Source organism: Nymphalis io, chromosome 21 (assembly GCF_905147045.1).
Source record: "Nymphalis io chromosome 21, ilAglIoxx1.1, whole genome shotgun sequence".
Taxonomy (NCBI): domain Eukaryota; kingdom Metazoa; phylum Arthropoda; class Insecta; order Lepidoptera; family Nymphalidae; genus Nymphalis; species Nymphalis io.
The window spans coordinates 3,460,961-3,485,473 of record NC_065908.1 but is presented as its reverse complement, the minus strand read 5'-3'; the positions used below and the strand labels follow the sequence as shown (position 1 = coordinate 3,485,473).

General features: G+C 30.6%; 2 protein-coding genes across 2 annotated transcripts in view; one reads left to right on the top strand and one right to left on the bottom strand.

Moving 5' to 3' along the window:
* LOC126776726 (protein mini spindles) overlaps positions 1 to 24,513 on the bottom strand; it is a 230,730-nt gene that overhangs the window by 155,915 nt on the left and 50,302 nt on the right. The window lies entirely within an intron of this gene.
* LOC126776820 (paired box protein Pax-6-like) overlaps positions 1 to 24,513 on the top strand; it is a 47,262-nt gene that overhangs the window by 10,102 nt on the left and 12,647 nt on the right. Inside the window, exon 4 of the mRNA XM_050499627.1 lies at positions 17,658 to 17,913. Within this exon, the coding sequence (XP_050355584.1) occupies positions 17,658 to 17,913 (256 nt within the window). The remainder of the gene's footprint in view (positions 1 to 17,657; positions 17,914 to 24,513) is intronic.

Genomic DNA, 24,513 nt, shown 5'->3' with positions numbered 1-24,513 from the left:
TAATTATATCGAAGAGGGTTTTCATGTAACTTCTTTTCTTTTATACATCGAACTCTTTAAGTATATTATCACAAGGGTCGGATGCCTTGTGGTTTTACCTTGGCAAATTGTTTGTGGCCTTTTGCGGATAACCCTACATTACAAACTGTATATGTATTTAAATACGTATAAAATAATTTAAAAGGTACAAACATTATTTATATTACTAATATTTGTATGTGTATGACTGCCTCGTTGGTCTAGTGGCTTGATATCAGGCCACAGACCCGGAGGTCCTGGGTTCAATTCCCAGGTCAGGTCAATAAAAAGTTATTGGGTTTTTCTGTCAGAAAATTCTCATTAGCAGCCCGGAGTCTGGAAGTTGGAAGTGTGTACACTCCCGTGCTCGGAAAGCACGTAAAGCCGTTGGTCCTGCGCCTGAACTCGTTCCGGTCGTGTCGGATTGCCGTCCCATCGGATTATGAGAGTTAGAGAATAGAGTTGCATGAAAAATATAACATAGTTTAATTTTATTATGTATTTGCTATAAATAAAGACATTTTCGTGTCCGACTCACCATATTGCGTTACACAATTCCCTGAATTATCTTACACGTAACGATATAATGCACGAACGTTCTTATCCTGTCTCAAAATATAAATATCAGGAAAACTTAATTTTAGTAATTACTTATTAAGATTTTTGTCAATGACACACATAACGTATGCGAGGATAGAGATTATTTTCATACATTTGAAACAATAAAATTGAAAAAAAAAATGGGGTTTTAACTTAAAACTTAACTTCACCTACTATCTTCCAAGTGCTATTAAATGTTAAAACTAAAATATAAATAATTTTATTTAAAAAAAAAAAACCTTAGTTTACGTTTTTGTTTACATGTAATCTGCTTAAATATAACGCATATAATTTGACGATATTATATGTTTATTATGGACGGGTACACGAGCACCAGAATGAACTCGATTGAATCTCGCTCAGCAATAAAATTTAATATGATCGAACTTCCCCACACATAATAAGTTAATTACAAGGTAAGATGCAATAAACAGGGGTTGGCGACACGTGCTCTAACCATCGGACGCTCCGCCCACAATACTTATAACTATAATTATCCATTTTATTAGTATTTGTACAAAATGATATTCAAAACAGAAAAAACACCTTATATTTTACACAAAACGTTATTATGATTTAAACGTTATAGGAAATAAAATAAATTTTCTAGAATTTATTGTTAACAGAACCAAAAATTTCAAAGGAGCCAAATACAAAATTTCAGCTAATACAATTGGTTGGAAACGGTTAATTATTTTCTTTTTTATCATTTTTTATTTTAAAATGCATTTATATATTTGTTAAAGTATGTTTTCTGCATACGATTTAAATACGTTATAATCAAATATTATTTTATTTAAAATTTTTTTTTAGAATGGGATGGACAACCTGATGGTAAGTGGTCATCACTGCTAATAACTATCCCTTACATCGCTAATGTGCCACCAACTTTGGGAACTACTCGTAAGATGTTATGACCCTCATGCCTATAGTTACACTGGCTTACTCACCATTCGAAACGGACCACAATAATACTAAGTACTGCTGTTTTGCGGTACAATATCTAAAATTTACATCTAGTTTTCAACTGTTTGAAGCTACTCTATATTTGTAAGAGTATTTTTCAAAAATAGTTTATGCAAAAATACCCATGAAAAACCATTATCTAGCTACTGAAATAAGCCTCTCAATTCACTTATCAATCACTTAAGGTCAAGTAACAAACTAAATCTCCATTTAAAAATATTATCACTAACTAGCAGCTCTACGGTATTGATATTACAAAATGATTCCTATTGCTAATAGCTTTAGGATCGGATATTTCTTAAAATAATGGGAAATCCTTATTAAACCTACATCACACTCTATGTTATTGTAAAATGGTATTTATTAATAGATAAATAAGAGCTAACATAATTGAGAATTTGTCGGTACGTATTGCGTTGCTTTTAAAGGCGAGAATGCAATATACACTTTTGGATGATCGGATGAGGGGATGAAACGATGCGAGATAAGTATGGCACAGGCACGTGCGAGTAAGAAACATGCAATTTTTGTATTCTACCCCCTTATTATTACTGACTTGAACATGTTTTTAACATTTCTCAAGTGTTTTATTGGCGTTTTGATACTTTTTATTGGTTTTATAATATAAATATAATTTTTAACAATTTAGCTTACGAGTTCACATTCGATGATGTTTTCAGAAGCAATTGCTGACGAATCTTTAATTGATATCTGTATTTTGTTTACATATTTGTAAATATAATAAACACCATAATAATAATGATGATTTGACATTGATATCAAATAAATTTCACAACAAAAATCTAAATAATATATTTACACTTTTCTGTACTATCGCAATAAAGCTTTAAGGAAGCATGATAAGATTTTTGCTTGCAATTATATTTTCATACTCCAAAGATCCTCGAGTCAATAGTTTAATTGTTTTTTTTTCGAAATTTCTAGATTTTATTGTCATAAAAGTATATTGTCTCACAAATAAGTCACTTTCTGATGATGAGCCAGTTGGCGTAGTTGGTAGATACTTGCCTTTCACGCCGAAGGTTGTGGGTTCGATTCCCACAAGGACAGACATTTGTGTGCATGAATTTGTCTATTTGTCTTGAGTCTGGGTGTAATTATCTATATAAGTATGTATTTACAAAAGAAAAATAGTATACGTATGTGTATATCAGTTGTCTGGTTTCCATAGCACAAGCTTTGTACAAGTTTAATTTGGAATCAGATGGCCGTGTGTGAAAAATGTCCCAGAATATTTCTTCACACACGCAAGCAACATAACTTACGAGTTTATTATTGTTCCTTAAATTATAGCGTCAGATCTTTTACATCATCTAACATTACTGACTTCTAACCTCATAAATATACAACAACCAAATACTTTAATAGACAAATTTTATATTAAATAAAATTATATATACATTCGTAGACAGTGAAGGGATTGTGTATATTAACGCTTAATCCTGCCGCTCTGGCCACTCCTCTTCAAATAATACCACTTGAATCAGATCCCACACGTACGGACAGCACAAAAATGTAACCAGTCTATATATGAGTATATTTTTATAAATGTCTGTTTTAGGTTGAAAATATTTGTAGTACTGCTATTTAGTTTTTTAACTAAACTTCTTTCTCTGAATCTTCTTTGAGACAAAGGATTCAAGGTGAAATATAATTGCAATTCATATTATTGTGATGTTTCACTTCAGTCATATGTACTGAATGACCTATTTTTGAAGACGTGTATTAAGCTTGGAATAAAGAGAATTGGCTTTATCTGGCACCTGCAATGACGCTTCAGGATATTCATTATCATTAGCCAGTGTTCGTCCACTCCTGGCCTTCTCTATAACACTGAATCTGTCCCATTTCTGCAGCCATTTGGCATATGACGTCACCTGGCCTGAGCACGTCTTATCTCGCGTTTGCAAATATACAGACTATCGGTTATCGAGATTTTGCAATATTTTCTATAAGTTTACTATTACAGGCAAACATAAATTTATATTTTAATTAGATGATTATATTATTATATAACAATATAAATATACACAATTACTACACATGACTTAATTGGATTTTTTAAAATTATTCACTGTGAAGTAACAAATTCTTTCTTTTTTTTATTTTTTTGCTGATCATACAAACATGAGTGGAGAGTAATAGAAGTTCAACAGATACTTGATAAGATAAAATACGAGATAAGAATCAACTTGTAACATATTGGGGTACACGAAATTAAACGAATTTGTTTGCAAGCATTATGTTTCAAATAACCGGAATCAAATCAAATAAGCTTATGAGTACATATTTCTTGTTCAATATAACGTTTTTAAAGTCTTATTGGTATAATAATGTGTGTAAATAGCACGACAGAATTAGGATTCGTTTTATAAGTAAGAGGTAAGTTTATTATTACGATTCAATTGATATGATAATATGTTTTGTTGTGTATTGTCTATTAGCGCCTAACATTTAAGACTTGTATAACGTGACGTCCAAAGGTATGACACTCTCTTATAACGTCATGCCCTACTCTCCGCCATCGCCCTTTCTCCCTTGTGTATGCGTGACGCGTCTACTACAGACATCGCTGCTATAACTACATATAATATATTGTTTTTACAAAAAAAATATAAAATTATTTATTTTGTTACCGATACTCCGTTTATATTTATTATATTCAATATGTTTTTATAAATTTTCATTTATTATAAGTTAATTTAATGTACCACTCATAATATGTATGCAAAATTTAATGATGAACGGTTGTGTAGTTACGATATGAAAGCGTAACAAACAAATAAACAGACAAACTTAATTTCGCATTTATGTTAGTAAGGATTATTACATCGTCAAAGTGACTTCAATCAAGGGATCTAAGACATTACTTGTGTCTATACTGCCCCTCACTCACTCACCATTCAAACATTCAGGAACCCACCCAAAAGGGCATGTAAGACTAGTGCTAGAAGTTTGTAGATAACATAAAAGGCTTATTAGTAACAAATCATTTCTAGCTCAAATATCTGTTGTAGGTGCCATATCAAGTACTATATATATCTACTAAAGTTTGTGTTCAGTGAACACGGAGATCTTAGGCGAAGTAACAGTTCGTAAATGTCCCAATGCTGGGCAAATACCTCTCCTGTTTAAGGGGTCGGTGTGAGTTTATTCCACGCCGCTGCTTTATGCTGGTTGGTATAATCAAGGCTGGTTTTTAAGCGATAATATCTTTTACTGCTGTTGCTGTAGCTAATTTGAATCTTCAACGGTTGTTTATGGTATAAGTGTTTATGTAAACACTGAGTTCATGCGTTAAGTTTTGGCTTACGAATCAGGCTGTACTCGGCAGTGACGTTTAATGTTAAGGACCAATTCCTAGAAATTCTTTGAGAAGTTTTTCCAACAGTTGAATTATAATAAGTTGTTACACCTTAGCTTACTTGGTGGTAGGGCTATGTGTAAGCCCTGGGTAGGTACCACCTACTAATGACTTATTCTACCACCCAACAGAAATACTTGGTATTGTTGTGTCCCGGTTTGAAGGGCGAGCCAGTGTAACTATTGTCACAAAGGACAATTTTAATTCTCAAGGGTGGTGGTGATGATGTAAGATGGTTAATTTTTTCTGTTACTATTAAGCCTATTAAACCTTCTGCTCAAAAAGCGAGAGGACGCCTTAGCTCAGTAATGGAACATTCACAGGCTGTTACTTAATTACTTATTAAGCCTATTGCCAATCTATCTATTTAAAGTAAATCGAAAAAAAGTTTCATTTTATTTATATTACAAGTAAAACTTAAAACATAAGGCAGCTTGTAACTAAATTATTTACATTAAATTATAACATAAAACGCAAATTAAATTCCCTTAAATACGTTAATGTTGTTTATCAAAGAAAGCCTAAACGCCTGATTATGACTGTAGAAGTTTGATCGTTTGATGTTCAGTCAGGCGGGAGGGCCCAAAGAATGCCTTGTGGGGACCCCGGACTGTCTTAAACTGGCTTAAGATATAAACAAATGCTTACTAGAACGCTACATGTTTATGGTAATAGAATTTTCTTTAGGTACACGTAATTTTGTTTTTAGAATAGATATTTAATATGGAGTGGCAAAATTTATATTCGAATAGGATTTTTTTTATAATCTTTTGAATACTTAATTTTTTTTTATTTTCTTTTTTTTTATTTATAAGTTTATTTCCCTTAAGATTAAAAACATTTATTTTAATAGCTTGAATCTTGTTTTCATGACCAAATTTATTCGATATTAAAGTATTCGAATTATACTATTTAAATATAGAATTACAAATATTAACTTATTACATATATAATATATATTGATCTTCGCCTTATATGATTTTTAGGCAAGTTCTATAATTTTAAAAACTTGTAAATTTAAAGATCAAAACACGCTGAGAGATGATATATGGACTCGTAATAAAAAAATCTTATAAAAAAATATATTTTACGACATAGTTTTTAAAGTTCCATTTACTTTGTTATTAAAAATTCAATTTATTATTAGATTATTATTTAATAGGTGATATATGTATTTAGAAATCATAGCCAACTTTATAATATCATTAAATTTATAAATATTTTTTCACCTTGAAGGACAACAATCTTGTAATTCATTATATTTTAAAAATCGAATCGAAAAAAAAAGTTAAATATCAGTCTATGAATCTGAGTTATTTGTTTTTTAAATAAAATCTTATTTAGTCGTTAGGGTGCGTCCCTCGGCACGGCACTCAAATATCGACATATGTTATGAGTTTTACGCGAGCTTAATTTTAATCCACTTCGCTCTCGCTACGTAATATAGTTTATGGTGAGATAGAAATAGATTTTAAAATATAAAAAAAATAACATGCACAGACTATATCTACATATGTTTTTTTTGTTTTAGCATTGCGATGCTTTGAAGAATCCATTACAGCCTACTGTTTGAAAACAGCGCTAACAAGCTGTAAGTTGTTACGCTTTTGTTTAAACAGCATAGGAACAAATGAAATGACAAAAATCGTAGTCTAACGATTGGAATAGAACGAATATTGATGTCGAAATTAATTCTTTTTATATTATCAAAGCCTATATACTAACCGACAGGTGACCCGTGTATTGATTTGCTCGCATATAAAAAGAAATACAGTGTATTTTTAATACACTCGGGATTTTATGGATAAATCTTAACCATAAATAGGCAAACGTACTTAGTACTAGGTATTAGGAACTTTTTTTTACTTAATATCACTGGCTGACAATTTTAATAAAAAATTCATATCATATTTTATGAATATTTTAATTAGGATAGACTCAGTTTCATATAAGTAATATTTGTATTGAAAGTTTCTGTACAGGAAAAATTGATATCTTGCTGTTGATATGTCTAGTCATACATAAAACTTTTTATTCATTAATGAATCTTTTCACATTTATTATACTTTTTGCATTTCGTAATACCCCGTACAGAATTAGCTGCTATGTTGTATATCTGGAGATCGCAATCAAATACGATATTCCCACTAACGCTAGTCAAATTAAACTCGAAAACTGAAAACAATGAATCGATAAGCCTTTTGTGGCCAGCATAACGTATGTATCAAAGCGAGCAATATTGGCTGCGTGTGACTAATGTTAGCTACGGCTCAAACGAGTTAGCTATTCATTAGCCAATCTGGGATTAGCGTCCCTGGTATACCATTGAATAGCCATATTATACCCGCCCGGTCGGGATAAATACTCGAATTACGATTTGTAGAACTTCAATAACCAGTGGTTTAACTAAACACACATACACTTATTAACTAATATCGTTATTTCAATTTGATATATGACAACGGCATATATAATAACTGCTGCAAACTATATAGTTAACTGAGTATCACCTCATGTCTTATTAGTGTAATCTTCATGTTTTGTCATCTGTCGTGTCTATGGTAACTAACGAACAACGTGCCTTTTCAAAAATCGAATCCGTGATTTTCAAAATGTATTTAAAAGTATTTAATATTTTACAAAATATTTAATTAGGATTTTTAGTATATATTCCATTAAAAGGGTCTACGAATAAGCTACGTCGTAGCTATTCGCTACGATTGAATTGAAAAAATATGATTATGTTTTATCGTCATTATTGATTTATGAAATGAAAACGACTTTTTATATGTTTATGTATATTTTTTTTTCAAAGAGCTATAAATCTATAAAGGGTGTTCAAGAATAGCGTGTCATTATCCCTCGTAGAGTATTGACGAAATTTAAAGCGATTTTACAATTATTTCACAGATGACACTGCACCCCAAAAGGAATCGTACGTTGACAGCGAAATCATCCCACAATAGATCTCATCTGAATCAGAGTTCACAGTCATTACGATGCCCTTCGAGTTAACATGAGTTATGACTTATTACCGTACCTACCCCAGAACGAATGTCCCTATAGTCCATGTCGCTGCATTGTCACCTACTAAATTTACGAATGTGGTAACACAGAAGTCCTACTAGGGATGACCGTCATATCTATCTCTCTCACACGTACAGAAATTAATACCGTCTTGCTCTATCGATATTTATTATAATTTTATGCGGCGGACGCTATGCAGTGTCGCTTTTGTACTTAAACGATGTCCTCTCGGGGTTTTTGTTGTTCAAGGGTGGGTATTAAATGTAATAACAGCACTATCGAGATGCGTAACTGTTGAATATTTATGAGTTTTTTTTTTCGATTGTACGCGAGATTTAATTCGGTGATTATGGATTGTCAGTTGTCCATAATTAAGGGAGACGCCACAAGTGTGATGTTAGTTCGACTTAAATACTACTTAGTATGTTTAATGGTTTTGAATTAATTTGAATATAGATGATTGAAATGTTCCAATTTATTTATAAATAAAATAAAATAATTAATTCTATTATTGCGGTTTTACATTAGATTTAATACTAAAAAAATCCTCATAAAATTATAAAAAATTATTTTAAGCAAATATAGTTTTTGATTATTAACGTTATATAAACAAAAACTTCTGGTTGACGGTACGTTTGTGTCATTTGCCTGTCAAAATCGCAATGGGAATGGCAATGACAATATGGAATCGTTATTAAAAAGTATAATTGACAGCCTATAAAGTGTATTAGTGTATCCTGACACCAGACCATGTCCTCATATATTAACTTTAATAAAGACTCATTTGATGTAATACAAAAGGTGATAAAAAATTACTGCAATCATTTTATTTTGACAATCCTGAAATTGAAATCTTAATCATACAACTGGAAACTTTCTGAGCATTTTTTTAATAAAAACAACCTTTAACCGCTGTAACATTTAGATCAAATTAATATACTTTTTTATATTCACCGATTTTTTTTTTAATTTTTTGTGAATAAAGCATACGATAATCTAGAATGTATTATTCTATTTCCGACCGTAAGCAAGTGCCTTAAAAAAATCAGTGAATAATATTTTTCTATGTTTGGTTTCTATATCAATAATGTACTACGTATTTTATGTTTTGAGAAAATATATAATATAAAAATTATACCAAAACAATTAATCACGATAAAGAAGACCACCTATTAAGAATATCATTGAAGGTATTTCTTAATTTATTCGCACCAAAAAATAACGTTTCTTTTAACAAAAACTTTATGTATGTGTATAGAACACGCGTCAAACCGAAAATTTTTCGCCCCAAACAAAAGTAACGAATATTTGAACAAAACATAAACGGGTCTAAAATAATGCTTCGTTCTATCATTCTTAACCATTCATGCGTTCATCCCCGCGTAGAACGCAATAATACACTATTACACTATATTATTATTAATAATAGTGACGTTTATTGTCATTAAAATAAAATCATCGAGTATCGACGGTTCGCGACGTTAGCACAATCGACTTTTGCTATTCCGTTGACTCTCAAAGACGAACGCATAATTGTATTGACCCCTCAATTGTTCCACTTCATTATGGGGGTTTTAAAGAACTAATAAATATTTTAATAATACGCTTTGTATTTCTATAGGTTGTTGAATGTATAGATTGCTTATGATAATTAAACTAGTGATATATGTGTGGTTGAAGAAATTAATATTCAATTAAAATTATATTGCTGACTTAATACGTTTTGATATCGTTTAAAATATAAAATTTTGCATTTATTAAATATGTATAAAACTCTTTTATTTATACTATAATTAATAAATTCAACAGTTTCATTTTAAAAATATTTTTATTATCATACTTAAGGAACGGGTATAAATAATACTGATTGTGTTTAATTTTCAAAGTTATTTATTTACATTTATGGAATCTCAATTTATAAGGAAATTAAACAAAAAAATATCAAAACACGAATTAAACAAATAAAAACATATCTAATGCGATTGTTAGTTAATATTTTATATGTATAAATTAAATAAAATGAAACATATTTTATAAAAATAAATAAAATTAAACTCAATGAAAATATACACAAACAAAAGAATAAATATTTTTTAATGCATACTCGAAAATGAACTAAGTTTTAATTGATAAAGATGCTCTAAATATTCGTTAAATTTTTTCATGATATTAAAACTGTCTTCAGATATGTATAAATTTAATGTTTCGACAAGTGTATTGGTTACTCCAGCCTGCATCAGCGATGTAAATTTAAATTAAAAAAAATATATAAATTTATTAGGGTCCAACAAAATTAATATTGTTATTAATATTTAAATAATTAGAAACGATGAAAGCTGATAGAGTTATGTATAAGTTGAGAAATATCGATGTAATTAATTAAAAAAAAAGACAAAAATTCAATTAACACTTCGATAATAATTGATTTTATCAAACGATTATTAACTTTAATTGATATCAAAACCATCATCGATTACACTCGATCACATGTTTACGTCCGGAACAATTATTCTGTACGCATCCTTTCATCCCTCGTATACCCTTATCCGTGTCATAAAATAATATGAAACAAATCAATAATCAATTTTCCGCCAGCTCGGCCGTGTGCTATTTTTGTCGGGATTTTATTATTCTTGCAACACTAAGTCTAACGGAAAATGTGACAACTGGAAAGAGGAGTAAATTGTCAAAATTTATTATACGCTTGTAATTTCCCTAAGTTGATATTATATAAAAAAAATGAGTTACAAGTAAGTCATCAATCAATTTGGACTTACTTGTAACTCATTTTAATATTTATTCGTACTGCAAATCATTACACAAAATAAAATAGTAATAGTAGGTTAAAAAAATAACGATTCGCTCAGTGACGCAAGGTCGTATTTACTTTAATAGAAGCAGAAGAATATGAAACTAAAGTGCGTAATTTACAAATTCATGTGTAATAAAATTACCATAAGCTAGTTATTATGCTATTTAATCAGCATATTCTAGTAAAACTCGTAGAAAGTACCTAATACCAATTAAAGAGAAAATATGACAATTATACAAAAAACCCGCATGTGTAAAATCAACTTAAATTGTGTACTGTGTACTTAAAAATATGCATTATTGGTCTTACTTGAACGTTGTTTATCGGCTAATTGGTTAAACAATGCTGTTTCTGCTTCTTTCGAATGTTCAATCAATGATGACAAAAAGGGAGAAATGACGGTCTTACTAATAAATCGTAACCGTAACAGCCTGTGAATGTCCCACTACTAGGTTAAAGGCCTCCTCTCCCTTTTAGAGGAGAAGGTTTGGAGCTTATTCCACCACGCTGCTCCAATGCGGGTTGGTGGAATACACATGTGGTAGAATTTCAGTGAAATTAGACACATGCAGGTTTCGTCACGATGTTTTCCTTCACCGTAAAGCACGAGACGAATTATAATCACAAATTAAGCACATGAAAATTCAGTGGTGCTTGTCCCGTTTCGAACCCACGATCATCGGTTAAGATTCATGCGTTCTTACCACTGGGCCATCTCCTTTTTTTTCTAATAAACATTACACGCTTATCGACTGTTTAATTAAAAACTGATTTATCTCTTTCTGTCATTTTTGATTTGACATTCGATAAAAGAAGACATCATTGTTTAACTAATCACTCACTTAACAACATTGATAATTACTAAATGCATAATTAAAGATATTTATTTAAAATAAATACTACTAATTTAGGATTTTTTTTTATCTTGCGTACTTTTTTGTCATCCTTTGAAACCAAGTAAGTCAGTTCCGTTTTATTAAATACCGAACAGCATGAGTACGGTCATAAATTTAAAGCAATCCGAGTTGCTTAAACGTGTTTTGAATATAAAATAAATTACATTACAACTTGCACCTACCGTCAAACGGAAAAGTAAAAAGTATGAAAGGTGCCCCCTAAATACCGGGTGAGGTGAAGCGGTAAAATTATCTTATATTTGCTCAGACTCCGTGAACGTAGGGCGAGAATACTTTTCAATAAGCTTAAACAGCGATTTTTTTTTTTATTTTCGCGACCCATCTTGTAAAGAACGTTTTGTAAAACGGAACGCGCAAATAGAGGGTCTGTATTGATCGATTCGATTTTGTAATATTCAAAGGAATTATTAATTTTGTTTCGTTGTCGCCTGATAATAATTCGTTATTTTAATTTCGGAAAATCATATTTATAATTGTATGTCTGTATGTACTTCATCAAATATTTTATTTTATGAAGTACTGATACATGCAAGTAATTATTCACGTTTCACGTAAATACATACACGCACACATCCAACTATTTATTACATGTTTAATTGAGATTACTTTCACGATCGCAAATTTCTCATAGTGAAACTAAGCAATATTGAAAATTGTACATGATTTTTTTTTATATAATATAATTTATTCAAATATGTATTACCTAAGTAATACCGGATCATGTGTTTCAAATGAGTGAGTTAAGATACTGCGATCTTATTGTTGCACCAACAAAAACATAATTATATTTTCAATAGCTATTGAAATAATAAAAAAAACAAAATATTATCCTAAAAAAAAAAAAAAATTTAAAAATGGAATTCACAATTACTGGAATCACTAAAGTGACTACAGCAGAGCGCCGTATACAACGCTCGCCTACTTAGTTTAGTATTTTGATCCAAGTCGAAAAAAGCAGTGCATTACCGTCATTGTTGGGAACAGGGGTCGTCAACAATGGGCAACCTGCTGGGCGTATTGTGTGCCAAGTCGGCACTTTGCGAGTCAATATTTTGGGTGACTTTTACTCTCTTCAGATGTTCTCAACCTTTGCAACGTAAGCGAACAACTGCGCACCTTTCCGCGCTTTGCATTTCATTGATTACGCTTTTGTTTTATTATTTTTTGTATTTTGAATTCATTCGAGAAATCGAAGTATGTTTTAGATCTGCCTTTGTTTATTGTTATGTGAGATTGAGAGTATTGGAATGTGAATATGATTTTTACAGGTTATATTTTTTTTTAATCAACTTTTTTTTCTGTACGTACTTAAAAAGTGAAAATAATCTGCAATTAAGCTTTAATTTAAGATTATAAGTTGAAATAAAAATAATACATAATTTTAAACGCAATTGCAACAATGACAGAATTCCTTCTGGAATTGGTTTGAAAGGATTTTGAGTACTTCTATTATTCACATTTTTTACTAACATATGTTATGAATTCAACTCTAATTTATTTATTTAAATTTATTTCCCATAATAAAAATATAATACACAAACTTCTTCATATAATTGGAATAATGCTAACCGCACAACGCCCCATGTTAAAGACTTACGCCTCCTGTAAAAAATATGCCGCCCATCTCAAGATGACAGCGCGAGTCAACACTTAATTCGCGCCATTCCCACGATTCGAAATTTAAATTTAATTGTCGAAACTATTGTGTGCAATCAAAGAAATGGGTCAATACTTAAGCTCATAAATCGTATTGTTTGATTGAGACTTATAGGCAGTTTGTCAATACGCGGTGCATTGCGCCCCGGCGGGGTACTTCCAGTCCTGTATTATTGTATATTGACTAGTCTAAGGTGTTTTGGGGTACAATTGGTATTCGGTCTTTTGAGAGAAATGATATGCAACCGTTTATTAGGCGATTTCTCATGGGTGCTTATTGAAGTATGAATGTTGAATGGATTAATTAAATTTCGCCGCCTGCAATATTTTAATCCTGTTAACGATGTTAAAGGACAAAAACATTTATTTGTATATAAGGATGAAGGAATTTTAGTGAAAGCATTTAATTAAATTTTAAACAGTACAAATTGTAAGAATCTTAAGTAATTATGAAGTTATTTAATTTAAAGCTAGATATATTTTTATTTATTATACATTTCTAGAATCTTATCGTGACACATGTTTAATATGAAATAAAAATCAAGATATGCTTTATTCAATTAGGTCCTGCTTAGAATGTAGGATCCACTGAGAAGTACCGTTAAATAACTTAGAAGATTTTTTGTTAATTCTCATCATTATACGCATAACGTGAAATATAATTACATATATACAAAAAATACTGTTATTTTAAATTATAATACATACAGCAGTTGTTACCTATTCTTCTCAAATGAATTATATAGTCAATTATATACAATTAAATTTATTTTTTATTTATTCTTGTATTGTATAATTATTATTTGACTAAGTTAAGAAGATTTAAATAAAGCTAATACAGAAACGAATATCGTACCCCAGGAAGGATATATTGACATCGCGGAGTTGGAAACTTGGTTTTACAAGTTTACATTAATTACTCGTGTGTATACAATTATTGTTGCTGATTCCACTACAATGGTGGAATATGCAACTATTTATAAATATTCTACCTTTTAAAAAATTATATAATATTAGAATGTTATTATTTTTTAATCAATCAACACTCATTTTTATCCACTTTATGACATGACACATATTGTCGATATCGAAAAATATTCTATACGAGAATATGTTTTTTAAACAATATTTGTTTGACATCGCAGAAATTAAAGGTCATAAATAATATTTATTTTCTGTAATGTAAAGAAATAATTGACTGTCTATTTTTATAATACTACCAAAATAAAACAAAAAAGTTCTGAAATAAATCTTAAAAAACTTTAAGATTATCGCCGCTTCCTTACAAGGAACATCACAACGTGCAGTAAAAAATAAGATATTAGATAAGTATTTACAAATAAGGTCTAATATCCTTTAAATGTGTATTAACTTAATCGTGTAAATTAATCTTAAATCATAGATGCATCTTATCCTAGGATTAAAAAAACCTCACTCTATCCTTTATAATCCTTTATAAATTCACAAAAAATAAAGATTTGAAATCGCTACTAGTATTTAAAAAGGCTCAACCTTTTTTACCTCTTTTAAATTCAATCACGTGAAACCGCCTATTAAAAAAAATAAATCACGTGTACATAGGAGTATATAAACAAATATTAAAGGGTTATTTATTAATTGGTGAATTAAGCGAGTACAATCGTGGAAACAAATCATTGGGCGTGTAAATCGAATTAGGACCGTTTACATGTATGCAAGACTTTTTATGCAAACGTTTTTCACACATGGTCACACTTGCACGGATCGCTTGGTTATGTCTATGGTTTTTTTTAATAGCATTGCTTACAAAACATTATTATGCAATTGCAAATATATTTATAAATTAACTTGAATTTCAATTATAAAAATCTCTAAACAATTATTTTAACATTATAATGTAATTGTTAATCAGATCATAACGTTTTAATTAGAAAATAATATGTAATTAATTTATAAAAACTACAAAGTAATATAGAATATTATTACTATGACATTTTAATTGTGTTAACTTTGATTTTTTTTTATAATATAAAGTTTCAATCAAACTTAATGAGTCATTGTTTCTAACTTAAGAATTAAATAAAGTCTATAGACAATAAATCAAATGAATAATTAAGCTAAACGAAATAATTGCAAATAGTGTTTAATTATCGCAATCAATTTGTCGCCAACTGTGCTGTTCCGTTCAGTAGCTTGTTAAAAATTTCCATTTCATTTTGTATTTAAACTTGTAACATCTCAACCCTTCTGAGGAATCATTTTTCTAGTTGAATAATCGAAACTTCGATCGGAGAATTTTAATTAGACAGCTTGTTAAAATGTTCTCATTGAACAATTTTTATCGTTATTAGTTTACCGGTAAATTTCATAGAATAAATATTTCTATTTTATATGGATTGAAGATGAAGTTTATTAGATAAATCTAACAATTGATATTGAATGTTGAGATATATGTATTGACTTTTTTATAATTTTAATATTTAGATATAATTTAATTAATCCTAGGAATATGCCATTTTAAAACCAAATAAGTTACCCTTTTTTATCTATTTAAATCAAAGGCTTCAGACAACATAATAAAAAATATAAAAATATCATTACCAATACTACAAAACTGTCGACTATCCGATCATAGAGAAAAAAAAATTAAAACGTTCGTTTTTCGAACGTGCCGCGCTTTCTCGGTCCATCGGGCATCTCAGCAGCTGCCAGTCAGCGAGCGGCGCGGACCACCGCGGCTGTATATCGAGTTACCATCTATCGTCTTACGGACTTCGCCTTCCTGTCCTACGTCTAAGTTACGCGCTACGTCCGTTTCGCGCGCTGTCACATGACAGTGACAGTTGGTAGGCCCGCGGACATTTTTGGTTTTCCTTTATCGCAAGGCTGGGTGGGCTATCGGTTAACACTCGCTTAGTATTGAATTTCATATTTAATTAAATTTATTTTGACATTATAATAAAATAATTAGGAAATATATTACTATGAAATACGAAAGTACTTTGAATAGACAAGTATCCGGTTTTTCTTTAATAATTGTAGTAGAAGAATAGGATAAATTTAAATCGTGAAAAATGTCTTTTCACTATGAATAAACATTTAAATAGGTACAAAAACAATTAATTCTATACCATAGAATATAATGAACAATTTACTGTCGTAACACTCACTACTAATCCCTTCATAAAACTTAATATATTAATAAACAATTATTTATTTGTAAAATAAAATATTAATACTTGGTTCACTTGTTTTGATTTTTTTTTATTACATTAATCCTTGGTCATTAAAATTAAAATGAATACATACTAATTTAAAAGGAATAAACGATTGTATTTTATGGAATCGCATAAATGATACCTAAGGCGTAGTTATCAACCCGTTGCACGCCTCTCTGATCGCATGTCGTCACTACGCTTTATCGAACATCGATACAGTGTCGTGACTCGATAACGATGTTTGGTTATTTTATAACATTAGTGAAATATCTAAAAGTAGAAAGTTCAAAGAATTATGATAAAAAAGAAACATTTTACCGAAACTTTATTTAATAATAATTCGATTATTATAAGAAAATTATAGTATATTGTTTCGTATTGTAAAGAACCTGGAATCTTTCTGTATTTAATACAGAAACGGGAACAATAAAACACTATGAAGGTTGATCACACAGCATTAACTACATGATCAAGTACCCACAGTGTATAATTCGATTTTGTCAGTCAGTCCACGTCACTTTCGTACTCTGCCAAATTACTGGAATTTAAATGGTATTTAGGGTACCCGCATGTTTTTCCACTCAAGTTTAAATCAACTCAGCTCAAATCTGATTTAAATAATAATTGAAAGATGCTAACGATGACCCTATTAACTTACCTACCCTATATTTCCAATGCTTAATACGTCTTTAACCTCAATATTTAAGATGCTACATTTTTTTTTCGTAATTGTCATTGACTTACTCTCCCTTCAAAGCAAAATGCAAAAGACAAATGTTTGCTAATGTACTTTACACTTACTTATTGAGTTGCAAACAAATCTACCATCGGTTCGTAGAGGAACACCTAAGAACTGAAAGGAGCCAGCAAAAGACACTCATTTCTTTTTTTATCGTTTTTTTTTTCCAACAATTATATTTACAATGCAATTATTATTATACATATATATTTGAAACGGCTTGGAAGTGATCGTTTCATTCCCATGGTTTGTTTTTATCTAAAAAATGTCAGTGACACAATGTACTGTAATGTATGTATGTTCTTGTTATTTACTTAATAAAATGTTATTAATTCACCAGGTGTCATCAATTAACCGGGTACTTCGCAACCTCGCAGCCCAGAAAGAAAAATCTAACAATCAGCAAAATAACGACTGTTCGACTCCTGTTTACGAACGGCTACGGCTGCTAGGTACGCCAGGATCGGCTCCGGCTTGGCCGAGGAGCCCCTGGCCCTCGCAGATCGATACTAGAACGCCGCCATATCAATTGCATAGTCTGAGTCCTGGACCTCAGGCTATGTGTAATGGAACAGAGTTGCCAGTATTAAAAAAAGGTAAGCAAATATATTTACGTTGTGAATGTAGTCTCGTTTTTTATACGAATTATATTTTATACACATGTTTTCATATGTAATGTTTCCTGCGGCAAAAAAAAATGAAAACTCATAACCACTGGCTGCAGACACGAATAATTAAAAAAAACCAGCAAAAAGGGCAGAGCATCCGCAACGGTCACACTGTCTGCGTTGAAACACAACTTTTTTCACAACTCGCCGGCATTTTGATAGTCGATTTGCGGCTCCCCCCTAGTGGGGGGCGACCCGCCTCCGGTACCGTCAAAAACATTACTCTGTTCATCCACTTGGAAGATTTAATTTTCATTTTTATCTCAAACATCCCCCTTTGTAGTGGTCTGTAGTCAGTATCCAATTAGGTGGCTTTGAACATTTTTCTCGAACTCGCTAAATTCGGGTTGAAGTTATGGAATTTTTTAATTTTCGATACCCAAAATAATTGATGCTTACTTTATTAATAAACCAAAAAAGGGTCCTGAAGTTTGGCGTTAATTCCGCGGTTGGGAAACTTTTAAAAAAGATAAACTGTCAAAAAGGCAAGATGTCAAATCGGAATACGTGCAAATTAAAAATCTTTATTCAAAATAGTCTGGGAACAAAAAAGGTATAATAATATATGAAATTATATAATTAACAACGTACGGGTTTATGGCAAAATATACAAAAAATATCGTATTCACTAGCAATGGCTAAAAAAAAAGAAGAGACAAAGACAAAATAAATTACATTAATGATAACGGCATAAAAATAAGTGAGCTGCTTAGCTGGTTCTTACGGTCATAGATAAAGAAAAATACCCAATACATTTTTTTACCATACCCATGTAAGGACGAAGGTGTAACGATGAATTTATTTTATAATTATTTATTTATAAATCTTTAACTAATGAGCTGAACCTGATGATAATGATAACGGTAAAAATATGCTGAAGTACTTTTGATGGTAACGGTCGACATAACCCTCAACTCTGAACATATCACAAACAGTAGTTCATAATCATATTAGGTAATACCGCAATACCTGTCTACCGTGAAAGTGACTGTATTTGTAATACGATATCTATGTGTCGGTTGCTAACAACTTGAGTGGTTAACAATATTCGTATAAATAATTAGGAATTTATATGATAGATATTTTTATTACATAAAATGAAAATAAAATTAAGAGAGAAAAACAAAGATGACTTTGCATCGAATCAAGACGAAAGGTACCATGCTGTAGATGTGCACAAAAAAAATGATCGAATTTCGTGCAAAAAATTGGCGATTTCGACCACAGGCGATACCATTTTTTTAAACCTTATAAGCATAAACGTTATTTTTTTATTTTCTCTTTAAAAATGTTTCGTTATAGCATCTACATCTCTATGACGGAAATTATAATTCATACTAATTATATTTACTTATTACTTTTATACCTACAACTAGATCCCAATACTGAGTTTGTCTTCAAAGTGTATCCTCCGGCATTAAATGTAACAAAGCATATTTTATACTACGAATATTATAATTTGGGATTTATTTGCAACTACCTTCGCATGTTAAGTTTTTTTCTAATTCAATATGATTTTTAAAGATCCTTACAGTTTTTTGATAGCCGATTTGAAAATTGATCTTATTTTTGACATGAAATATGTCAAATCGGACACGGGTGTTTTAAAAAAAGTAAAAAATATTTTGTAATTATAAGATTATTTTGAAGGTTTTAATATATAAAACCTACTACCTTATTTTATTAAGTAAATGAGTTAAAAAAAGACAGTTTAATTACTTTTAATTATTAACTCTATTTGTTTTGTGTTATATCATAGTTGAGAAATCATCAAAAAATACAGTCAACAGTCATTAGACAGAGAAATGTACTTTGTTTATAATACAAAGAATATTAAAAAAATATGTTAAGTGGATACAATACATTCTCAACTAAAAAAGCATATATATTCTTAATGTGTATGTGTGTGTTACCGAATTAAGTAGCTACTAACAGGTAATTTTTATATGAATAAATAAAAAATAGTATGTTTTCATTTTTATGTAAACCTAACATTTTACACAATAAATAACAATAACGATCACCATAAAATCGTTAAGTCAATAAAATTCCACACCTTCCAAGATTCAACAGACAAACGGACAAGGTCAGAGAACGGCAGTTAAAGATAAATACATTAAGGAGACAAAACTAAATAAACCGTTTCGAATAAAAGGGAGGCTGGGCACTGATAAATGCTGAAGGAGGGAGATAGACATTCGCGAAATTACTAAAGCTAGAAAAAGATGCAAAATCGTCTGGTCTCTTAAGATAAGGCGAAGAAAAATGTCGCGAGATATTTATTCGCAGGGTCTCTAGATAAATGGTTATTATGGGGTTCCGTAGTAGTAAATTAGTGAGATGTATTGTTTGTTGAATATTTATTATAGTGTTTGACCACTAGGGCGCGGAAAATGGACCCAAATAGAAACAAATCTACCAAACTTTAAGTTACAGGTGGCTGAGAGTCCCTTGAACGTTAAAACTTACAGCAAACAGAGGCTTTTTGCTATGATACAGACAGTAAAAGAATAACGCACATTATTGAATATTCTTGACAACTTCTCGGCATTTAAATTATTCAAACTCTGTTCTTCAGAATTAGATATTTTCGTGAAAATGCTTACAATTAACATTACAGCATTAAATAATTATTAGGAATTATCACATTATTTATTTCATTTTCACACTGTTTTCTAATATTATTTCTTAATAAATTTAATAACTTAGGTAGGGATTACAACTGCAACAATTAATTTACAAGATATATCTCTATCTATCTATAGACATCCGTGGTCACTGGTTTTTCGAGGAACGGGAGTATAAACATCCGATTTCCATACTGCAAGATGCTCTTAACACATTTTTGAAAGAAAAATCCAACAATTTTTATATCGTTCATTTTCCATGCAGAAGAAATAATGATTAAATTGTATTTAATTATGTATGTAACTTGATTGTCGATAAATATTAACTAATAAGTTTCTAGCTGGTTCTTCTCGGTGAATAAATTTCCGTTGGTAGCTTTAAAAATTTAAAATGACGATTCAAAAGTTCTCGCTAGAGCCTACGTGAATATAGTATATTTTGATTTGATTGGCATAACCACAATAACCTAGGACATCGATACAAAGGCTGTAACTTTTGTAAGCACTAGAACACGCAATCATCGCAGTTCCCGTAAAAACCATTCAAAGTCTATCTATTTCCCGCCATAAAAAGTATCTGTCAATGCTCTTGTGCCAGATTAAAAATATATATTATTATTGTTTAATATCAAAAATGACAGATTATCTTCAGTAACATTTAATAACCGTTCGTATTACATCTAATATTATATATTACAATCTGACCGAGTCTTACATTTTTCACATAACAAAAGGAACAAAATAAACAAACAACATCACATTATAATACCAACACATTATTTCAGTTTCAAATATATACTACTTGAATTGTGTTTCGCGTCTGACATACACTTGAATATTAAACACCAAATTATGTAACTGTTAAAAAGATATTTCTTAACAATTTAGCTTTGTAAAATGGAAATCTTGAAAGTTTTTTCTATCTTAATATATAAACTTAGACAGTCTTTTAATATATATTTCATGCAAAGTATTAGTAAAGAGTGTGTAGTATTTATACTTTTTACATAACCTATAAACAAAATCAGGCGTTGGTACCGCAATTAGGCTTACAAATAAAACTCGACAGGCTGCAAATTATTTACATTTAAAATGATTAAAAAATCACTTCGCGCTTCAGACGTCACGTGGTAGAGCTTTGTGCAAGCTCGTCTGGGTAGGTACCATCCACTCATCAGATATTCTACCGCAAAACAGCAGTACTTGTTATTGTTGTGTTCCGGTTTGAAGGATGAATGAGCCAGTGTAATTACAGGCACAAGGGACATAAAATCTTAGTTCCCAAGGTTGGTGGCGCATTGGCTATGTAAGCAATGGTTGACATTTCTTACAATGCCAATGTCTAAGGGCGTTTGGTGACCACTTACCATCAGGTGGTGGTAGTGTGGTTGTGTGGTGGTGGTTAATTTCGTTATAATTTGTGCTGATGATATGAATATTCGTTGTGCCAATTTTTTTTTTGACGTAAATTTTCGCCTTCCCTCATATTCTTAGTTACACTGGCTTACTCACCCTTCAAATCGCAACAGAACAATACCAAGTATTTCTGTTTGGTGGTAGAATATATGAGTGGGTGGTACTTTCCCTGACGGTTCTCATTTTTGTTAATAGTTTAATTAAATTTCCAATCCTCAAGTACCCATACATTTATAGCTTCATTAAAAACAATCAATTAGTTGATAATACTACACCACACGACATATTACAGATTTATAATCCAAACATACAATACTACATAAAGTTTATATATGAATACAAGGCCAGAATCCTATGTACACATACGTCGGCGAGCTCAAAGTGCGGCGGGCGGTTCCAACCCTTTGATCTGCCGCTCGTATGGAATAGCTATATACTAGCGGCCCTTCTATTTCGGTATACCGTCTTAGAGCTATATTTGTTTCAAGGTATGTTTAATATGAATGATTTTTATAGGATTAAAATAATGTCACTTAGTTTCAGTAAAGGAATCCGAGTGTAGAAAATATCAAATAAAAATGGCATTTGTTTTACTTTACATTCTTTTTGTTAACTATTAAAGATTATCACTAGAAGAATATTTTTATTTGTACGAACGAACTTTTAAGAAAAACTTACAATTAATCAGTCTTTAAAAGTTTAATTTTCTGAAAATTAAACTCTTTCAGCCCTAACGGTTAGATATATATGTGTAAAGTGTATTGATATAAAAATAATCTTTCTTAAAACCACATTAAATAATTTATTAGTTTAAATTATTTTATCAAACAACATAATCTTAAATAACAGTTAAATAAAATCAAATTAAATGTATTTTTATTCAAGTTTAGACTTGAGCGTTTCAAAATCGTCAATATTTTACTTCTACCAGTTACTGAAAGCGGCCTCTAGCGGGAAGAAACGGTTGGAAACTTATTTAGTTACTCTACAATTATCATTCCTGATTAGTCCTGTGTTGTAACCCGAGCTTAAATACGACCATCTTTATCCAACATATTACTTTATTACGAATAGTAATGCTAAGTGCATTATTTATACCGGTTATTCATTTATATATAGTGGATTTATAAAAAGCATATTATGCTAAAATTAGGAATAACATAATATTCTATAATAAACGCACATAACTTGCATTAGTATGTATGTATACATGTATAGATACATATATACTTAAATACAAAGAGACGCCATCATACATGTATGGATGACAAATTTATTTTAGACAATATATTAGTATCGTTGCGATTTAAAAAAAATATATACAAATAATACTACCTCGTAAGTAATATTATATAACAAATTTAGATACTAAATATAACACATACAAATGGAGCTATAATTATAACTATAATAGTTTTTGTTTCTGTTTTTGTTCTTTATTTAAATATTTCTCATTTCTGTTTTTATTTTATTTTTGATTTGTATATTTTGTTACTTCTTTTTGTAATTGTGTTTGGGAATGGTTTGTTCTCCTTTAATCGGTTGTACATGGTTAAGTATAATACTATAAAATTGTTAATGTAAAGCGTGTTTTGAATGTTTGTTATGTACAACTGCTGGAGATCCAAATAAATAAATAATAACAATTATAATGATGTCCTCCAGACCGATTTCGGCCACGGCAATCTCAAGAGAGATTAGCCAACTACGCAGGAGATATTATAGTGCACATGTGTGTGCGCAAACACAGGTGCACTCTCTATTCGCTAACTCTCATAATCCGATGGTACGGCAACCCGACACGACCGGAAAGAGTTCAGGCGCAGGACCAACGGCTTTACGTGCTTTCCACGGGAGTGTACACACTTCAAACTAAAAATAATATATACTTAAATACAATTACATATAAACAAAAAAGCCGTATCAATACGCCGTTAATGATATAACCAATAGAACAAAACATTGGTTAGCCACTTCCCATCCTAATCCTCTGAAACAAGATGAAAGCCCGTACGAATCGCTCACACATAATAGCAATTAAATCTGCCGTCATTACCTATCACCCCTTTAGGGATAACCGTACGACGTAATATTGTGCGTCTCGCGTTTTCTATTTAATTAAATTTTCAAAGAGTGAATGCCTTTATGGTTTGTTATCTATATCATAAATATTTAAATGTATTTAAAATATAGCAACATTGTTTTTGCAAAATTAAGCATTTGTTTTATCATCAGTAATGTAGTACGTATCGCAATATGAGGCATTTTTATATAATTATTCGGCAAAAATATCCCATACATTTTTAAGGCACAGATAATAAACAAATATTCTCTATTACCACAAAATCATTCATACGAACGGAATGGTCAAATAAACAAGTTGAAATGATGCGAACGGTTAAAAGCGCACGGTGGTTAGACGAGCGGGAGTTACAAAGCGTTTGTGGGGGGCAATAACGCATGAAACAGGATTAAAACATGGAAA